Source organism: Phytophthora infestans, genomic scaffold (assembly GCF_000142945.1).
Source record: "Phytophthora infestans T30-4 supercont1.8 genomic scaffold, whole genome shotgun sequence".
In the NCBI taxonomy this organism is placed as follows: Eukaryota; Oomycota; class Peronosporomycetes; order Peronosporales; family Peronosporaceae; genus Phytophthora; species Phytophthora infestans.
In genome coordinates, this window is record NW_003303751.1 from 2351524 (window position 1) to 2366443 (window position 14920).

Below are 14920 nucleotides of genomic sequence, written 5' to 3' on the forward strand. Positions count from 1 at the left end.
AACCGCAGAACCCACACGCGATTCATGATTGTCATTCCATACATATGTTTAGTTGCGCTACGCACATGGCAGTCAGACAATTGACTATCAAGTAGGTCGTGCAAAACTCCGTCGCGGAGATGCCCGGCGTATCGACACCATAGTAGACCAAAGGCGTTATATTCTTCGAAGTTTATGATTAGGACTTGAGGCAAAACACACCCTCCATTGCCCGCGACGTCATCAGTAAGACGGAGACACATGCCTAATGTACTAAGGTTTATCAGAAATAATTAAGTAACGTTTTTATCAAAATGAAAGGCCACCGTCAAAAACACTAAAACCGCAATGTTCAGAATTGTGAGCAATAGTTTTGCTCTGAAGGCGCGACTACAGATCTCCCCTTCAGTAGTCATAGCGCCGGGGACCCAACAATTTATTCGTAGCTATTAAAAAGGGTATTCTTGTTGTGGAGTGGCTCAGCCAGGTGAATTTTCAGAATGATACATTAACAGAAGTCAAGTGCACGCTCCATTTCATTCAAGTAAACGACGCTGGAATAATTGCTGCATGCAAACAGCGTTACCGGCTTCGCCAGATCCAGCACGGTCTTGACCAGCTTGAAGCCGACCCAGTTATGGACATCCAAGTTTCACAAGGTTGACATCCGCGGTATGGATCATTGACTGCTGAAATTCCATGTCATCCTCGATATTTGTGCTGAAAACACTGATCTACTCGATTATTATGCGTTTGAATACAGCGAGACAGAGAAGGAGGACCCCGTAACGGACGGGATAGCTGCTATGCTGTCGCGCCTACATGCGAGCTAAGCAGGAAGTAAGGGTGCAAGCAGCTTCGGACGTGCTGCACAATAGTGACATTTCCTATAGTTAGGCACCTCAGAAAAGTCGTTTTTGGTAATTTTGTATTCCATATTACGAGGAAGAGATGAGAGGTTATATTATCTTAGACTTGTAAGCTCCGGACTCGATTTTTTTCTTCAGATCCTGAGCGGTGCGTAGCTAGATTTATCAGCCTGTCTAGCTAGATCGATTTGTTCTTTTTAAAGACCTCGATTAAATTAAAAATCGACCTATATTTATTACAAATCGACTTGGTGAAAAGCATTGAAATGCACAATAATACCAAAGGATGTTATAATAATAATGCTATAGCAATACTTGTCTTCTTCACAAGTAATACTTCGAGGCACCGTACTATAATATTCTGTCAAGGCGCGTTCTCAAGACGACGTAAATTTTCAAGTGTACTGTATAGATACTGATTGTCTAGCCTTCATCACGTTATCACAGATATCCATCCTTACTCCTCTTCACCATAGTAGTGTGTCCGGTAAATACTTCTCCGCGAGCTGCATGAAGTACGGTAGTTCATCCCTCACGCTGACCTTCTGCACTACTTCCTCTGACACACAAGCTATCTTGCCAAGCGAGCAGATCCACTCCTTCGTATCCGCGTCCTGGGGTGCGCAGAATTCCTCGTAATTGTCTTGTTCGTACCACGTCTTCAAGGACCAGAAGCGCACTGCATCCAGCGCTTCCGCTGGCAACGACGTCGTAGTTAAAGACAACACGCGGTGGAGATATTCGTCCGGAGTCCAAGGCAACAACACACTCTCCAACCCGCAATGACTAGCAGTACTACCGCCACTTTTCTCGGCGTTACAGTGGTCCACATTAAGTTCATTCAGCTCTGAAAACTGGATCGAGTTGGGGATACGCTCGCCCACTATCCACGTCGAGTTCTTGGTCATCCATTCCTGTGCTGAAATACTACGCAACACGGCATTATCCTCGTCGGTCCAGCACAAGAAAAGCATTCCTAAAGCACGAAGGAAAACGGCTAGTTGCAGCCAGTCTGGGTGGCCGTCCTGCTTCACTGCAGTCGCTGTAGCCAGCATGTACTTGACCACCCAGCTCTTCTCTCTTTCCGAGTCTCCTGTAAGTTCCATCACGCACTTGCATGCTTCGGGAATCGACATTTGCGCATGTTGCAAGTCGCCGTATTTGGCAACTTGGGTATTGACAAATACCGTAGTTTGGTATTTGCGCATGATTTTGACAAAAAGCGGATGCGAGTCGGGTTTATTGCAGACCAACGCCATGATCTCCCCGCCGTCCCATGGGACGGGGTGATCCGTCACCTCGACACGCTTTTCCAATGGGTCGATACACAAGTATCCGCCGTGGAAACTGCGAAGTGCCACTCCTCCGGCAACTTGAGTTGCATTCTCGGAATGGTGTGGCACAGCTTGGAACGTCTCCCAAGTGGAATTCAGACGTCGATCGGCCAGGATCGTGCCGTCTTCTTCCACACAGAGAAATTTGCCGTGGACACTGCGAAGGAAAACTTCGCCAGTGGCACCGAGCAACGTTTGCCACATGCACCCAGAGGTCTTCGAGCACACTTCAATGTCTCCGTCTTCTCCTGCCACCACGCACGTTCCGTCTTGTGTCTGTAGTGTCATCATGCAGAACCAAGTGCTTTCTTTTGGTCGAATGGGAAAGAAAGTGCTTTTCTGAAACACAGATATCATTGGCACTTTGCGAAGACTGTCGTTGCCGTTGTAAAGAAAAAGCACTTTTGCCTCGGACATTTCGGCAAAACCCCAGCCGCGATAGAGCCCCACAAGTTTCCCATAGCGTTTTGAGTCCTCTTCGGCTTCCAAATAGAGCGCTGTCACGTGTTTTTCTTCCAATGTGGCTAAAGTGGCCAGGTAGAGCACGCGGGCTAAGCCCAAGCCACGAAACTCCTTGTTCACCACAACTGACTTGACGTGAGCCGTATCATTCTTCTCTAAAGTGAAGATGAGCTTGCCAATTGCACCGCGCTGGGTCGCTAATCGAACATAAACATTAAGCAATTGATATTTCGCTTTTTGTGGCAATTGTTGCCAATAATGAATTAAAGACAATATTTACTTACAGGCGAAGAGGACCCAACGCAGCTCCTTGGTGCGCCGGTCGTCGGTGTACTGCAGGCGGAAGCGCACGGCGGGGGCGGGCAACACCTCCGTGACGGGCACAACGGTGCCTAGTGGCAACAGCGCAGTCTTCATCATCGTCGCTGTCGTGTGGCAATTTGGTGAATGAAAGAAAAAAACTGTGCAATAGTGAACACCAGTCACTTTCTTCGCTGTTTGGCACGTGACTCTTAGAAGATGGGACGAAGGCAACTTCAACGCCTTCTGGCAAAGGAAATGATAATGTGGCTTTACTATTTCATGGAAGGAGTTCGCTGCAGTTTCCACATGGCCTTGCAGTCACTTTCTCTTGCTGTCTGTGCAATTGTTGCTGTGTCTTGGTGAGGAGTAGTGCTTGATCTTCGTTGCTGGGTGTCCTCTCCTCGAAGTTGCCTTGGGCTTGGACTTCCAATTGGAAGTGAAAATTTTAGTGGTGGGCGCGGTGACAACCCAATTGGAGAATTGCCGGTTGGTTGCGCAAAAAATGCGTGTACACTTGCCGGAGATACCATTGCTCCATTTTTCGGTTGAAAAGATCCGCTAAGACTTGGCCCAATTTGCGTTACACGAGTAGGTGAGAAGAGTGACGGTGAACCTGGGAGTGATGGTGAACCTAGTGACGATGCTAGAGTTTTGTCTTGAGTAAAGGCAGCTAGTCCAGTCGACGTCGATTTTAATGGACTTGTGCCATAAATTGGCGCCCCACGACTTGATGGTGGCATTGCAACAGGGAGCAGGAGTCGACCGGGTTTACACGGCTTAGTTGGCGTTAGTGGGGCAGGAGAAAACAGTCGGGAGACGGCATTGTTGTGTCCTTGTTGCTGTTGTAGATATTTCTTGTCCTGAATTCGACGAGCCAATTTAGTTGCCGGTACAGCTTCCAGAAGTCGCGTTTGTGTGTCTTTGTTGTCCCCATTCGGCTTCTTTAGGGCTGTGGAAGTGACGATACATTGCCACGGTTTGTCCACAAAAAAGTAGGCAGGATTGCTTTGTTGCTGTTGCTTTTCCACTATTTCGAGGTTCCAGCGATGTCGTTCTAGTAAAGAGTTGCGGATGCTGTGAAGACTTGACAGTGGGAGTCGTCTCCACCCACGTTCAGATAGCTCCAGCATTTGCACACGGGTTGAGCACATAAAAACAGTTCTAGCGACGTCACTGTTGGTAGTTGGAGGGGTACCGCCAATTGCTGTGACTGACGCTAAAGTGGCAGCGACGTAGTGTTGAGCATTTAGAGGAGAAGCCGGGCGCTTTGGTACCGACGGAGGTGTCGGTGATGAGGGAGCATTACTGTTTAATATTGAGGCTGTTGCAGTGGAGGTGACAGCTCCAGCGTCAGATGCCAACATACTTGCACTGGCAATTGCAACACCGAAAAACTCTTGCGGTCCAATAGTTGCCACTCGAATCAGCACTTCTTTACTTGTTGCAGAATCGTTAGTTGCAGGCGTTGCCGTGGCTTCCGCGATCGGAACCATCCGACGCAGATAAACAACAACTTCGCCACTTTTTACAATATAAAGTGAGCGCAAATGTTCCGGTTCTTGAAGAAAAATGTGGCGTGGCTCGTAGAATTGCTCTTGGAGATCATGTGCCACTCGAATACACTGAGCAAAGTCACTTTCGCGAAGAAAGCTCAGTGACGCCAAAAACTCAGCGCGCTGTACCATAGCATGCTGAACGGACACACCAGGTAGCAAATCCATTAAAGCGTGCAAATGTACGCGCTCAAGGACTAAGAGATCAGCTTCACTCGCCGCTAGAGCTGACGCTGAACGTTGCAGTCGAGTGACAAGTGACAACTCGCCAAAAGAGTCGCCAGCGGACAGAGTTGCAAGTACATCGTACTGTTTGACGGTTGACCCTGGCTGAAGCGTATTGACGTCCTCGTTCACGATACTGATGTTGCCTCTCAAGATGAGAAAAGCGCGGCTCTCAATCTTTCCCTGTTTAAAAAGAAATTTGTCTTTTTGAATAGTGACAAAATTTGCAAATCGACCGATGCCACGTGCAAGTGCAAGTTTATCCACATGCGAGGGACGATCGAATTTATCGACGAACGCCGTGGACTCAAGCAAGCGAGCCACGAAGCTGATCTCAAAGGGAGAACGATCAGCTGGAGGCAACGATAACACACGTCGGGTTTCGGCACGAGTGATACTAAGTGAAGACGTAGGCTGGTCCCAGGCCACTCGGTCCGATACGAAAGGAAATTCGTCAGCTAGTGTGGGATCTGCATGCATTCTTCGTAATAAATCCAGATATAAAGTTTTGCCTTCGAATTTTTGCATGTAGGCTGCCTTGAATTTTTTCACAAAAGTTTCAAGATAACGAGAAACCAGCGGGTTGGCTAAGTGCAAATTGCGCGTTTTCACAACGAGTGCCCACTCTTCCATCAGCGACATGGCAAGAAGTGCTTCAGCGTCGGTGTCAATACCACCGACGCCTAATAATTGAGACGCTCCGATGTATGTTTTCCTTGAAATGGCCACGCAAATGACACTTCCTGTTGCCACCACGTGCGTTGCTCTAGGTCGACCTAGAATCCCCATCTCTCCGAATCCTTGATAAAGCGTTTTTCGACACACAATCGACGTCCTAATACCCGTGTCCTCTTCTTCCGGGACGTCTTCCGAATCGCCATTTCCAAGTATTGCGCTTTGTGGGCGTCTGAATTCCCGCACTTGTTCGTCCAGCACGACGTCAGCTTCGCCTTCAGCTAGGATGAAATATCTGTCATCATCTTCGTCTCCTTGTTGTATGATCCTGCACCCTTCCTCGTAGTGTTCAACTGTACAATGATCCAGAAGAAATTGCTTTTGACGTGTGGAAAAGTGCTGAAATAATCGCTGTTTTGCTATCACCCCATGCATGCGCAACAAATGCCGATGCAACATTAATTCGTGCACGGGTGCTAATAATCTGGCAAATGCGTCTTCTGGCAACATGAGACATGTCACAGCTCCACTTGCCACGGCATTGAGAACTCTTGACACAAATCCTTGCAACAATGATTCTTCGCCGAAATATTCGAGTTCCTCATGTTTGTGCAACTGAATTTCCATTTCAGCTTCGATCTGGGAACGTTTGCGAGTGCTCCTTCGAGTATATACAGCGCCACCGGAGCTGTCCGTAGGAATTATCCCCGCCGGTCGGAAAGTACTCATAGCACGCGATCGTCGGCGCTGAGTGATCAAAACTTTGCCTTCTTCTATGAACAGAACGTCACGTCCGGGTTGTCCTTGGCAATAAATGTACTCGCCATCGGCAAAAGTCACGAGTTCGAAGGCTCGCAATAGTTGCCCTTCCGAACACAGACCCTGCTTCACAACATGTGCCAGAATCGGCACTCGACGGATCAAGCGAGCTTTGCGCACCGTGTCAAGAGTCGAGGACTCGTTTTCATTGTTGCTTGTGTCCATGGCGCGATAAAGTGGCAACCAGCCACAAGCTAATCGTGGCTCTTGTCGGTTCGCAACCGTGTCAAAGTTATTGCTGGTCGGGTGACACTTATTTCTGAGTACTTCTAGTTCTGACTTCTGAAAAATTATTGCCTGATGTAAATAAGACCAAATATTTATATTTTGATTCCAGGAGCGACTACAATATGTGAGCCCGGTTGGGCAGGCGAGCTCCTCAGAATTTCGTGCATTGTTTCCTCTTTTTTAAGGTCGTACCTTACTCGCCAAATGACAAGGATTTCATTTTATAGGTTGCAAAATGTTTTGTTCTTATAAATTAATAGGCTTACTACGCAAGTTGCCAAGTCTAACGTTTCATACAGATCGTAAGGGTGTTGCATCTTCATCAAAATTTCTCGCGTCTACGCCACTATCGATGTCTACCACACTGACAGAAGATGCGGATGATATAATGCTGCCATCAATTTCCACCGTGGGCATTGGTTGTTGCAGCAACTGCGGTGCAATGGCAGAGCGCAACTCGAAGGCCACTTCCATTGCCGTCGGCCGTGCAGCTGGATCCAAGCTCAAACATCTCTGCGCTAAATCACGAATCGCAGGCGGGCAATCGTCACGGAAATTCGGCAACAATTTGCCTTCCGACACAAGATGGACAATCTGCATACTCCGCATCTTCGCGTGGCGACTGAAACCGTAGGGCAGAGCACACGTATCGATCTCGGACAGCACGACACCAAACGAGAAGAGATCGCTCTTCTCGTCGTAGCGTTTGCCCTCCAAGACCTCCGGTGCGCTCCACAAGATCGTGCCAATCCCGTTCGTCATCGTGTCCTCCACAGATCGTTCCCGACTAAGTCCGAAATCACTTAACTTAGCGCGTAATCGTCGATCCAGCAGCACATTCTTCGACTTCAAGTCCCGATGGATCACGACGGGAACTAGCGAGTGTAAATACACCAGCGCTTCCACGATATCACTGCTCAACGTGAGCTTCTCTCTGCTCCACGTGAGCTCCTTCTGAGCAACGGGGTTGGCCAGCAAATTCTCAAGATCGCCACGTGCCATATACTCTGTCACTGCACACAGATGCAACAGCGATTGCCACGCCACACCACAGAACGCCACAATACGGGGATGTGCTAGCAATGAAGCCATTCGAATCTCCTCTGCGAACTGCTCCAAGGCCTCACGGTCTTCTCGTTTCGCAGGCAACAAGCACTTCATGGCCACATACCGAGTCTCATACTGTCCCAACCAGACCTCCCCACTGCCTCCTTTTGCTAGTAATCTCAAGAAATGAAGCTGCGCAAAAGAAATACGCTTCGTCACAATAGCCGGGTCCGACACAAAGGCACGCAAGATGGAGCTCTTGCGACACAGTTGGTCGTTGGATAACGTAATCTCGGCGCGTGTCGTGGCGACGAGAGCTGAAGTACCGTGAATTCCAGGCGAGCGTCGACTGCGTGGTCTTGCTCCGAAGAAAACCTCCATGGGCGTGAGTCGCTCTTCGTCTGTCGCTGCAGCTACCGCTAACGACGGAGCCAATGGCCCTCCGAGAAGATGCGACGTTGGTGACCAGCATCCGTCATCATAAGACCCTTCCAGGATGACGCGGTCGTACGCGTCTTGTAGCCAAGCACGAGAGCGACTGAGCCACCACGCGGAGGCGCCTAGTCCGATACAAAGCAACATGGCTACAGACATCAGTACAATGGCTGTGGTTGAGAAGGTCTCGGGCGATGGTACAGATTGTAGCTCTAGCCACGCATTCATGGCTGCGCCATGTGACGCTGGACACAAGTCCACTTCGGTGAACCCGCTGCCATTGGCTGTAAAGCTGACACTGCCGCTGCTGCTGGTGATGACCACGTCGTCAGCAACGCCTCGACACGGAAGAATGAAGTTTGTGTGTGGCTCACACGACTCTGTGCCTGTGAAAGTCGTTTCGGACAAGTGGACAGCGAACAGCGCTTGACTGGGCTCTGTGTCAAGTGGAGTGTGTCGTCTTAACACAGGTTCGGGAACACTGTTACTGCGACCGTCCTCGGCCCAGAAGACCCCTGCAAACTGATTCTGTCTGTCCATATCTGATGTGTGCACTGCACACCTGGTGAGTGGGAGGACACTTTCCACGGGACAAGTGGGTGGCAAGAAGTGGCCTATAATGCCACAGTCCTGGACATGGCAGTTGCTGTTGTTGGCGCTAGATTGGAGCGTGCTGATCTCGGCAAATCCTGGTAATAAATCGCCCATCCCTTGACTGCATGACGTGTAGATCTGTACGAGTTTGACGTTGTCTCCTTCGCTCGAGGACGACGAAGAACTTAGCGGCGACGCGAACACGAAGCCAGAGTCCCACAATAGCGCGCGTTGCATGAGTCCTGAGAGCTCACTCCAGGTGAGAGAATAGCTAGATAGCCTTGCAGTTACAGCACTCGGTAGAGCTCTGGAACTGAGTGAGAGCTTGGCCACGGAGCTGCCTGACGTTTCCAAGTCGTACAGCCGCGCCACGAGGTCCCCCGCGGCCTGGCAGTCCCCCCAGAGCAGTAATAGACACACGAGACACAGCACTGTACACACGGGCACGCGTCGACGCCGCCGATAGCGTGACAGCAGGAAGAAGGCGCCACGTCGCCGCACCGAAACCATGCGATTATGGGAGAGGAAGTGGCGAAAGTCTCCGCGACGTGAGTGGCAGAGTTTCTGTTTTAGAGTGACGGTGGCCGGCTTTTTTGGCGTAGCCAGGCCGATATCACAAATCGACCCTTGAAAGTAAGAGCGAATATTGTCTTATTACTTTGAAGAGCTTGCACACTGTAATTTCGGTCAGCACTTCGTACTCTTGTTCAAAAGGATGCACGGCATCAGCGACGCCCTTGATTCTGCCATGTATACTCAAACGCATATTAGGGACTGCTGCTTCGCGATACCGGTATCTATTAATGTAAGACTTTACAGTTAAAAAGATCACTTAGATTGGTTCGGGTACAGTTATACATTCCAAACCTTGCGGCACCAGCGATTGCTTGTTCTGAATCGGAAGTTCCGATTGGGAACTCCACCAGTGGTGGCACCACCGGCTTGACGCAATAACGTTTCACTTGGGTTTTGTAAAGAGGATGGGAAGAGTTTGCTCCATAATGGCTTTCGGGTATAAACGGTCCGCTTGGCAAGATGGTCAGTCGCTGCTTGGTGAAAGCGCACCAGGAGAACTGATAAACTTGAAGAGGAGCATGTATTAATACTTGTATAAAAATTCATATTTCTTGTTAAGTCGGTCGTTATCGCAGCCGCGGGATGTAGAGATGCTCGGACTAATTGCTGAAGCCGCAGACGCGGCAATTTCTACGTTTTTGTCGCCACTTCAACTTCCAAGTTGAAGCCGCTTCGCGAACAGCTTGCATTCTTCGTCGGCAAGGACTTTTAAATACATGAAGTATTAATACAAATTACTGCAGCACTACATGTACATGCACATCTATCAAGTGAAAAGATATTTTTGGGGTGGCACTGTACAAACGCCCCATCACTTCAATGACAAATGGCTACGCGCTCTTGGCGAAGTCAAACTTCATGTTGCGAGCGATGTTGCGAAGCGTGAAGACGATCTCCAGGGCATTGGGCCGCTGGTTGGGCTCAAAGGAGGCACAGGCTGCCGTGAGCTGCTGCAGCGAAGCGGGGCAGTCCTCGCGCAGTTGAGGCGACACTTCGCCCGACGTGGCCAGGTGCATGAGTTGCATCGTGGTCAGACGGCGCTCGCTTACCTCAGTGTTAAGCGTGAAAGGTGGTAGACATGTGTCTAGTTCGGACAGCACAATAGCGTAGGAATACACATCGGCTTTTTCACTGTAGGCCTCGCCGCGTAGAATCTCCGGCGCCGTCCACAGCAAAGTTCCCACGCCGTTGGTCATCGTGTCGTCAGACGAGCGCTCGCGACTGAGGCCAAAGTCGCTGAGTTTGGCGCGAAGTCGACTGTCGAGTAGCACATTCAGCGACTTAAGGTCGCGGTGGATGATAATCGGTTGCCGACCATGAAGATACGCCAGTGCCTCGGCGATGTCCGTGGCGATTCCCAACTTCTCTTTACCCCACGTGAGCTCATTCCCTTTCTTGGAGTTTAGCAACACCGATAAATCTCCTTGCTCCATGAACTCGGAGACAATGCATAAGTCACACATGCGATTCCAGGACAACCCCACAAACCGAACGATGTTTGGATGCTCGAGTGCGGCTGCGAGTCGTACTTCATTGGCGAACAGCATGACGTGACACTCGTCGTGACGCTTTTCTGGCAATAGCTGCTTGATAGCCACAACTTGAGAGCCGCAGGTTCCACGCCAAACTTCACCATTAGCTCCGCGCGCAATTAGTCTGTCAAGTGTTAGGCTGTCGTACGCAATATGCTTTGATGCGATCTTTGCGTCGTCGCAGAATGTCGCCAACTCTATCGACCGCCGTCGTCGTGACTCGCTCAACGAGTTCCGTTGGCTATCGAGTATGTTCCGCGTGTCGCTTGTTTGTCTCTTAGAACGCGTGGTCGTCACGCTCTCAAAAAACGTAGGTGAAGACTCGATATCCTTTGCGTCCCTCTTCTTGCGGTTGATGTGCACTACGATGAGAGTCCCTACAGCTGCTGCCAACAAGATGAAAAGTACGACGAGGATAGCGGATTCCCCTGAAATACCCGCGGAACCACTGTTCGAGAGAGACGAGGCGGGCTGTGTTGAGTTCCCAGGTGACATCGATTGGCCCGACATTTCCCTGTCGAGCCAAAGGTCAACGAACCCACCTCGCTTTGGAAGACACCAAGGGTTTTCAGGAGACTCGTCGAGATCGTAAAATTGTACACAGGGTGCGACGAAGAAGGGATCGCTTGGGCAGTTGTCAATGGAGTTCGGCAATGGATCGATTTGGTTTATTGTGAAGAGGACGTCAGCGTCTATTGTATAGTTCCCAGTTGAACCCGAGCCCACGACTTCTTCAATGCCGTTGAGCCCGGAGCTGTCGCCGAGCGTGTGCTTGTAAAGTCGTACATCCGGAACGCTCGATAAACGCCCATCTTCGGACCAAAGTGCACTTGACTCTTCATTAACAATGTCGGTTGCATTCTCCTCGCTAGCGTAAATGCCACATTGGGCTGCCTCCCATACCGTTGCACGTGAACATGTCGAGCCAGCAAAATATAGTTGTGTCGACTCGCACGTTTCCAATGGACAATCCTTCCCTCGGAATGCCTCAAAAGTCGTCAAGATGACTGACATATCCTCATCGCACGGCACGTGAACTTGAACAAGTCGCCCTCCGCTTGTCATCACCAAACCTGCATCCCACAGGAGTGCACGTTGGAGATACCCGGATAAAGCGTCCCACCGCACCGATTTCTCGGAAAGTCGTTTAAACAGCGAATTCGGAACATTCGACAATACCACCTGAGGAGCAGCAGTGTCTCCGTTGCCTCTACTCGCTGAGTTCTGAAGCTGAAGTCGATGTAGCTGTGCAGGGACATCGATGGTAGCGTCGACGCGACACGTCAACAATAGCAGCAGTGCACCAGAGACTTTCGCGCCCAGAGCATTACGCTGGCGGTGGTGCGAATGCCGCATGCGTCGCAGCGAGAAAGTATTCTTCTGAGCTCAAGTGAGCAGTGTGCAGCAACATCTCCCGAGCACAAGCAACGCCGAACACACTTAGAGCGAGAAGAGGACAGTGTAAATGCGTCTCTTCGTCGTAACGGTCCATTTCTGGGATTAAAAAGCTTTCCGAGTCTGAAATTCCGATCTACATTTTTAGAAGTCCTAAAATAAGCGGACTGTGTAGCCATCCGGATGAAAATATCCGGATGATATGATTGGCCCTCCCTCCATCACTCTGTTTGTATCACGATGGCGCCCACGACGTTCGAGCAGAAGGTAGCGCAACTGAAGCGCGAGGCAGAGCACTACGCTGACTACCTAAGCGACGAGGAAGTCGAAGATGAGGTGACGACCAAAGCACATGAAGAGGCAGACTTCTGCAACGACTACAGCATGGCTGTTGTGGTTGGTGGCCTTCCTGTTATTGACAAGACCAAGCACGGCAAGCTTTTGAACGTCGTAAAGAAGATCTTCGGCCAAGTGGGCACCGTAGTAGACATCCAAATGCCGTTTGGCGCTAATGGCAAGACCACGGGCTTCGCTTTCGTCGAGTACGAGCAGGAGGCTCATGCCAACGACGCTGTGCGCACTATCAACAACTTTGCTCTGGACAAACGCCACACGATGCTCGTGAACAGATACGAGGACATTGAGCGCTACCAGAAGACACCGACCGAGTTTGTCGCCCCCAAGGTGGAAAAGTTCGTCGAGCCCAAGAACCTCAAGACGTGGCTCACGGACCCTGCGCGTCGCGACATGTTCGTGCTGCGTCACGGCTCCGAGACCGAAATCTTCTGGAGCGACAAGGGCGAGCTTGAACTTGACTACGCTGGAGACCGTGAGAAGACGAATGGCAAGCAGTGGTGCTCGCAGTACGTGCTGTGGTCTCCTCAGGGCACGTACCTGGCCACGTTCCACCCGCAGGGTATCGCTCTATGGGGCGGCGACAAGTACGAGAAGGTGGGTCGCTTCGCCCACAAGAACGTCAAGCTGGCTGTGTTCTCGCCCAACGAGAACTACCTCATCACACTGAGCGAGACGGAGCAGGACGCGGCCATCATCATCTGGGACGTCAAGACCAGCAAGATGCTGCGCGCCTTCCCTGCCGGCAAGTCCAGTGGCGAGAAGGGTGAAGTGGTGCAAGGTCTGATGACTCCGTTCAAGTGGAGTGCTGACGAAAAGTACGTGGCTCGTCGTGGCAAGGACGTCATCAGTATCTACGAACTGCCGTCCATGAAGCTGCTGGAGAAGAAGTCGCTGCGTGCCGAGGGCGTCCACGACTTTTTCTGGTCACCAACTGACCCGATCCTCGCGTACTGGGCCCCCGAGGGCAACAATGTTCCTGCTCGTGTATCACTCGTGGAGCTGCCATCGCGTCGCGAAGTGCGTCAGAAAAACCTATTCAATGTGAGCGACTGCAAGCTGCACTGGCACTCGAACGGCACGTTCCTGTGTGTGAAGGTGACGCGTCACTCCAAGTCGAAGAAGACCATGTACACCAACTTCGAACTCTTCCGTGTGCAGGACCAACAGGTGCCAGTTGAGATGCTGGAAGTCAAGGAGAACATTGTGGCGTTCGCTTGGGAGCCCAAGGGCACACGCTTCGCCACTGTGCACGGCGAAGGTCAGCAGCGTCTGAACGTGTCGTTCTATGACATGGACGGCGGTAGTAAGGCCGCGAAGGAGGTGACTCTGCTGTATACACTCAAGGACAAGGCGTGTAGCCACTTGTACTGGTCGCCACTGGGCAACAACATCGTGTTGGCTGGTCTGGGCGAGATCAATGGCCAACTGGAGTTCTGGGACGCTACGGAGCAGCAAAGCATCACGGTGCAAGAGCACTTTAAGTGTACCCATGTCGAGTGGGACCCGTCTGGACGTGTGGTGGCCACGGCAGTGTGCCAGCCGCTAGACAATTCGTACTACAAGTTCACGATGGACAATGGCTACACGTTGTGGACATTCCAGGGCAAGCAGCTCCTGGAGGAGAAGAAGGACGCGTTCTACCAGTTCCTGTGGCGTCCGCGTCCGCGTACGCTGCTGTCAGACAAGCAGTACAACAATGTGGTCAAGAACCTCAAGAAGTTCGAGAAGCGCTTCGACCAGATGGATCGTCTTAAGGAGCGTGAGCGTCTGTCCGCTGAGAAGGCGGAGCGCAACCGCAAGGAGCAAGAGTTCCAGGACCTCCTGCAGAAGCGTCTGGTCACGGCTGCCGCGCGCCGTGCTGAGTACATCGCGCTGCTGGACGGCTACGATAGCGAGGACGAGAGCGAGTACATTGTGCAGAGTCACACGTACGACGACGTGCTGGAGGTGAAGGAGGAGGCTATGCGCAAGTAAATGTGACTGTAGCCACTTCTTTTGAAAGGGAGATGGATATTTAACGGGAATGCAGCGACGTGATGCCTCGTTGTTGTGGATGTTGATGCCCTCTTTCTGCTTGGTGGAAGGGTACATCAGTACGATACCGGTATTGTCGTACTTAGTGGTGGGTACGGATTTGAAACTTGCCAAATAGCACGCCATGAGCCTCGCTTAGGTGAGAACTCAACCGAACAACATCAAGAAGAACGCGCTGGAGACGAAGCAAGGTTCATCGCGTGCGGATTTGTGGGGATCGTCCAGCGGTGCCAACGACACTGCACTTCCAGCGCTGAATGAATGTTTCGACCTGTGGTTGTCAAACAGATGGCCGTATGACCGTACATGAAGTGGTTGAAGCCCTCGCGGTACGGGCACTTCAGAGCGCGTGCTCTGGAGTCCAGATCAGCACGCAAATTTGGTGTCAACCACCATTGGTTGTTATGATTCATAAGTTATGACCTGCGTTATGATTCATAACGCAGGTGAGGTATTATAATGCAGGCTGCATTCCCTCACATTCCCTCACCTGCATAGTGAAT

At 50.9% G+C, this 14920-nt stretch overlaps 4 protein-coding genes across 4 annotated transcripts; 1 reads left to right on the forward strand and 3 right to left on the reverse strand.

Annotated features, from left to right (window-relative positions):
* Positions 1-1315: 1315 nt before the first annotated feature.
* Positions 1316-3077, reverse strand: PITG_06479 (inositol oxygenase, putative; the record flags this gene model as incomplete). Its single annotated transcript, XM_002998541.1, has 2 exons — positions 1316-2841; positions 2929-3077. 2 exons carry the CDS (start codon positions 3062-3064, stop codon positions 1316-1318), a joined length of 1662 nt encoding a protein of 553 aa, XP_002998587.1.
* On the reverse strand, positions 2977-9033 carry PITG_06480 (protein kinase, putative; the record flags this gene model as incomplete). The annotated part of the gene is made up of 2 exons (XM_002998542.1): positions 2977-6501; positions 6745-9033. 2 exons carry the CDS (start codon positions 9031-9033, stop codon positions 3220-3222), a joined length of 5571 nt encoding a protein of 1856 aa, XP_002998588.1.
* An 896-nt stretch (positions 9034-9929) lies between these two features.
* On the reverse strand, positions 9930-11987 carry PITG_06481 (protein kinase, putative; the record flags this gene model as incomplete). The annotated part of the gene is made up of 2 exons (XM_002998543.1): positions 9930-10872; positions 10954-11987. The coding sequence occupies 2 exons, from the start codon at positions 11985-11987 to the stop codon at positions 9930-9932; spliced, it is 1977 nt and encodes a 658-aa protein (XP_002998589.1).
* A 279-nt stretch (positions 11988-12266) lies between these two features.
* PITG_06482 (eukaryotic translation initiation factor 3 subunit, putative) lies at positions 12267-14428 on the forward strand (the record flags this gene model as incomplete). The annotated part of the gene is made up of 1 exon (XM_002998544.1): positions 12267-14428. One exon carries the CDS (start codon positions 12267-12269, stop codon positions 14355-14357), a length of 2091 nt encoding a protein of 696 aa, XP_002998590.1.
* Positions 14429-14920: the final 492 nt, after the last annotated feature.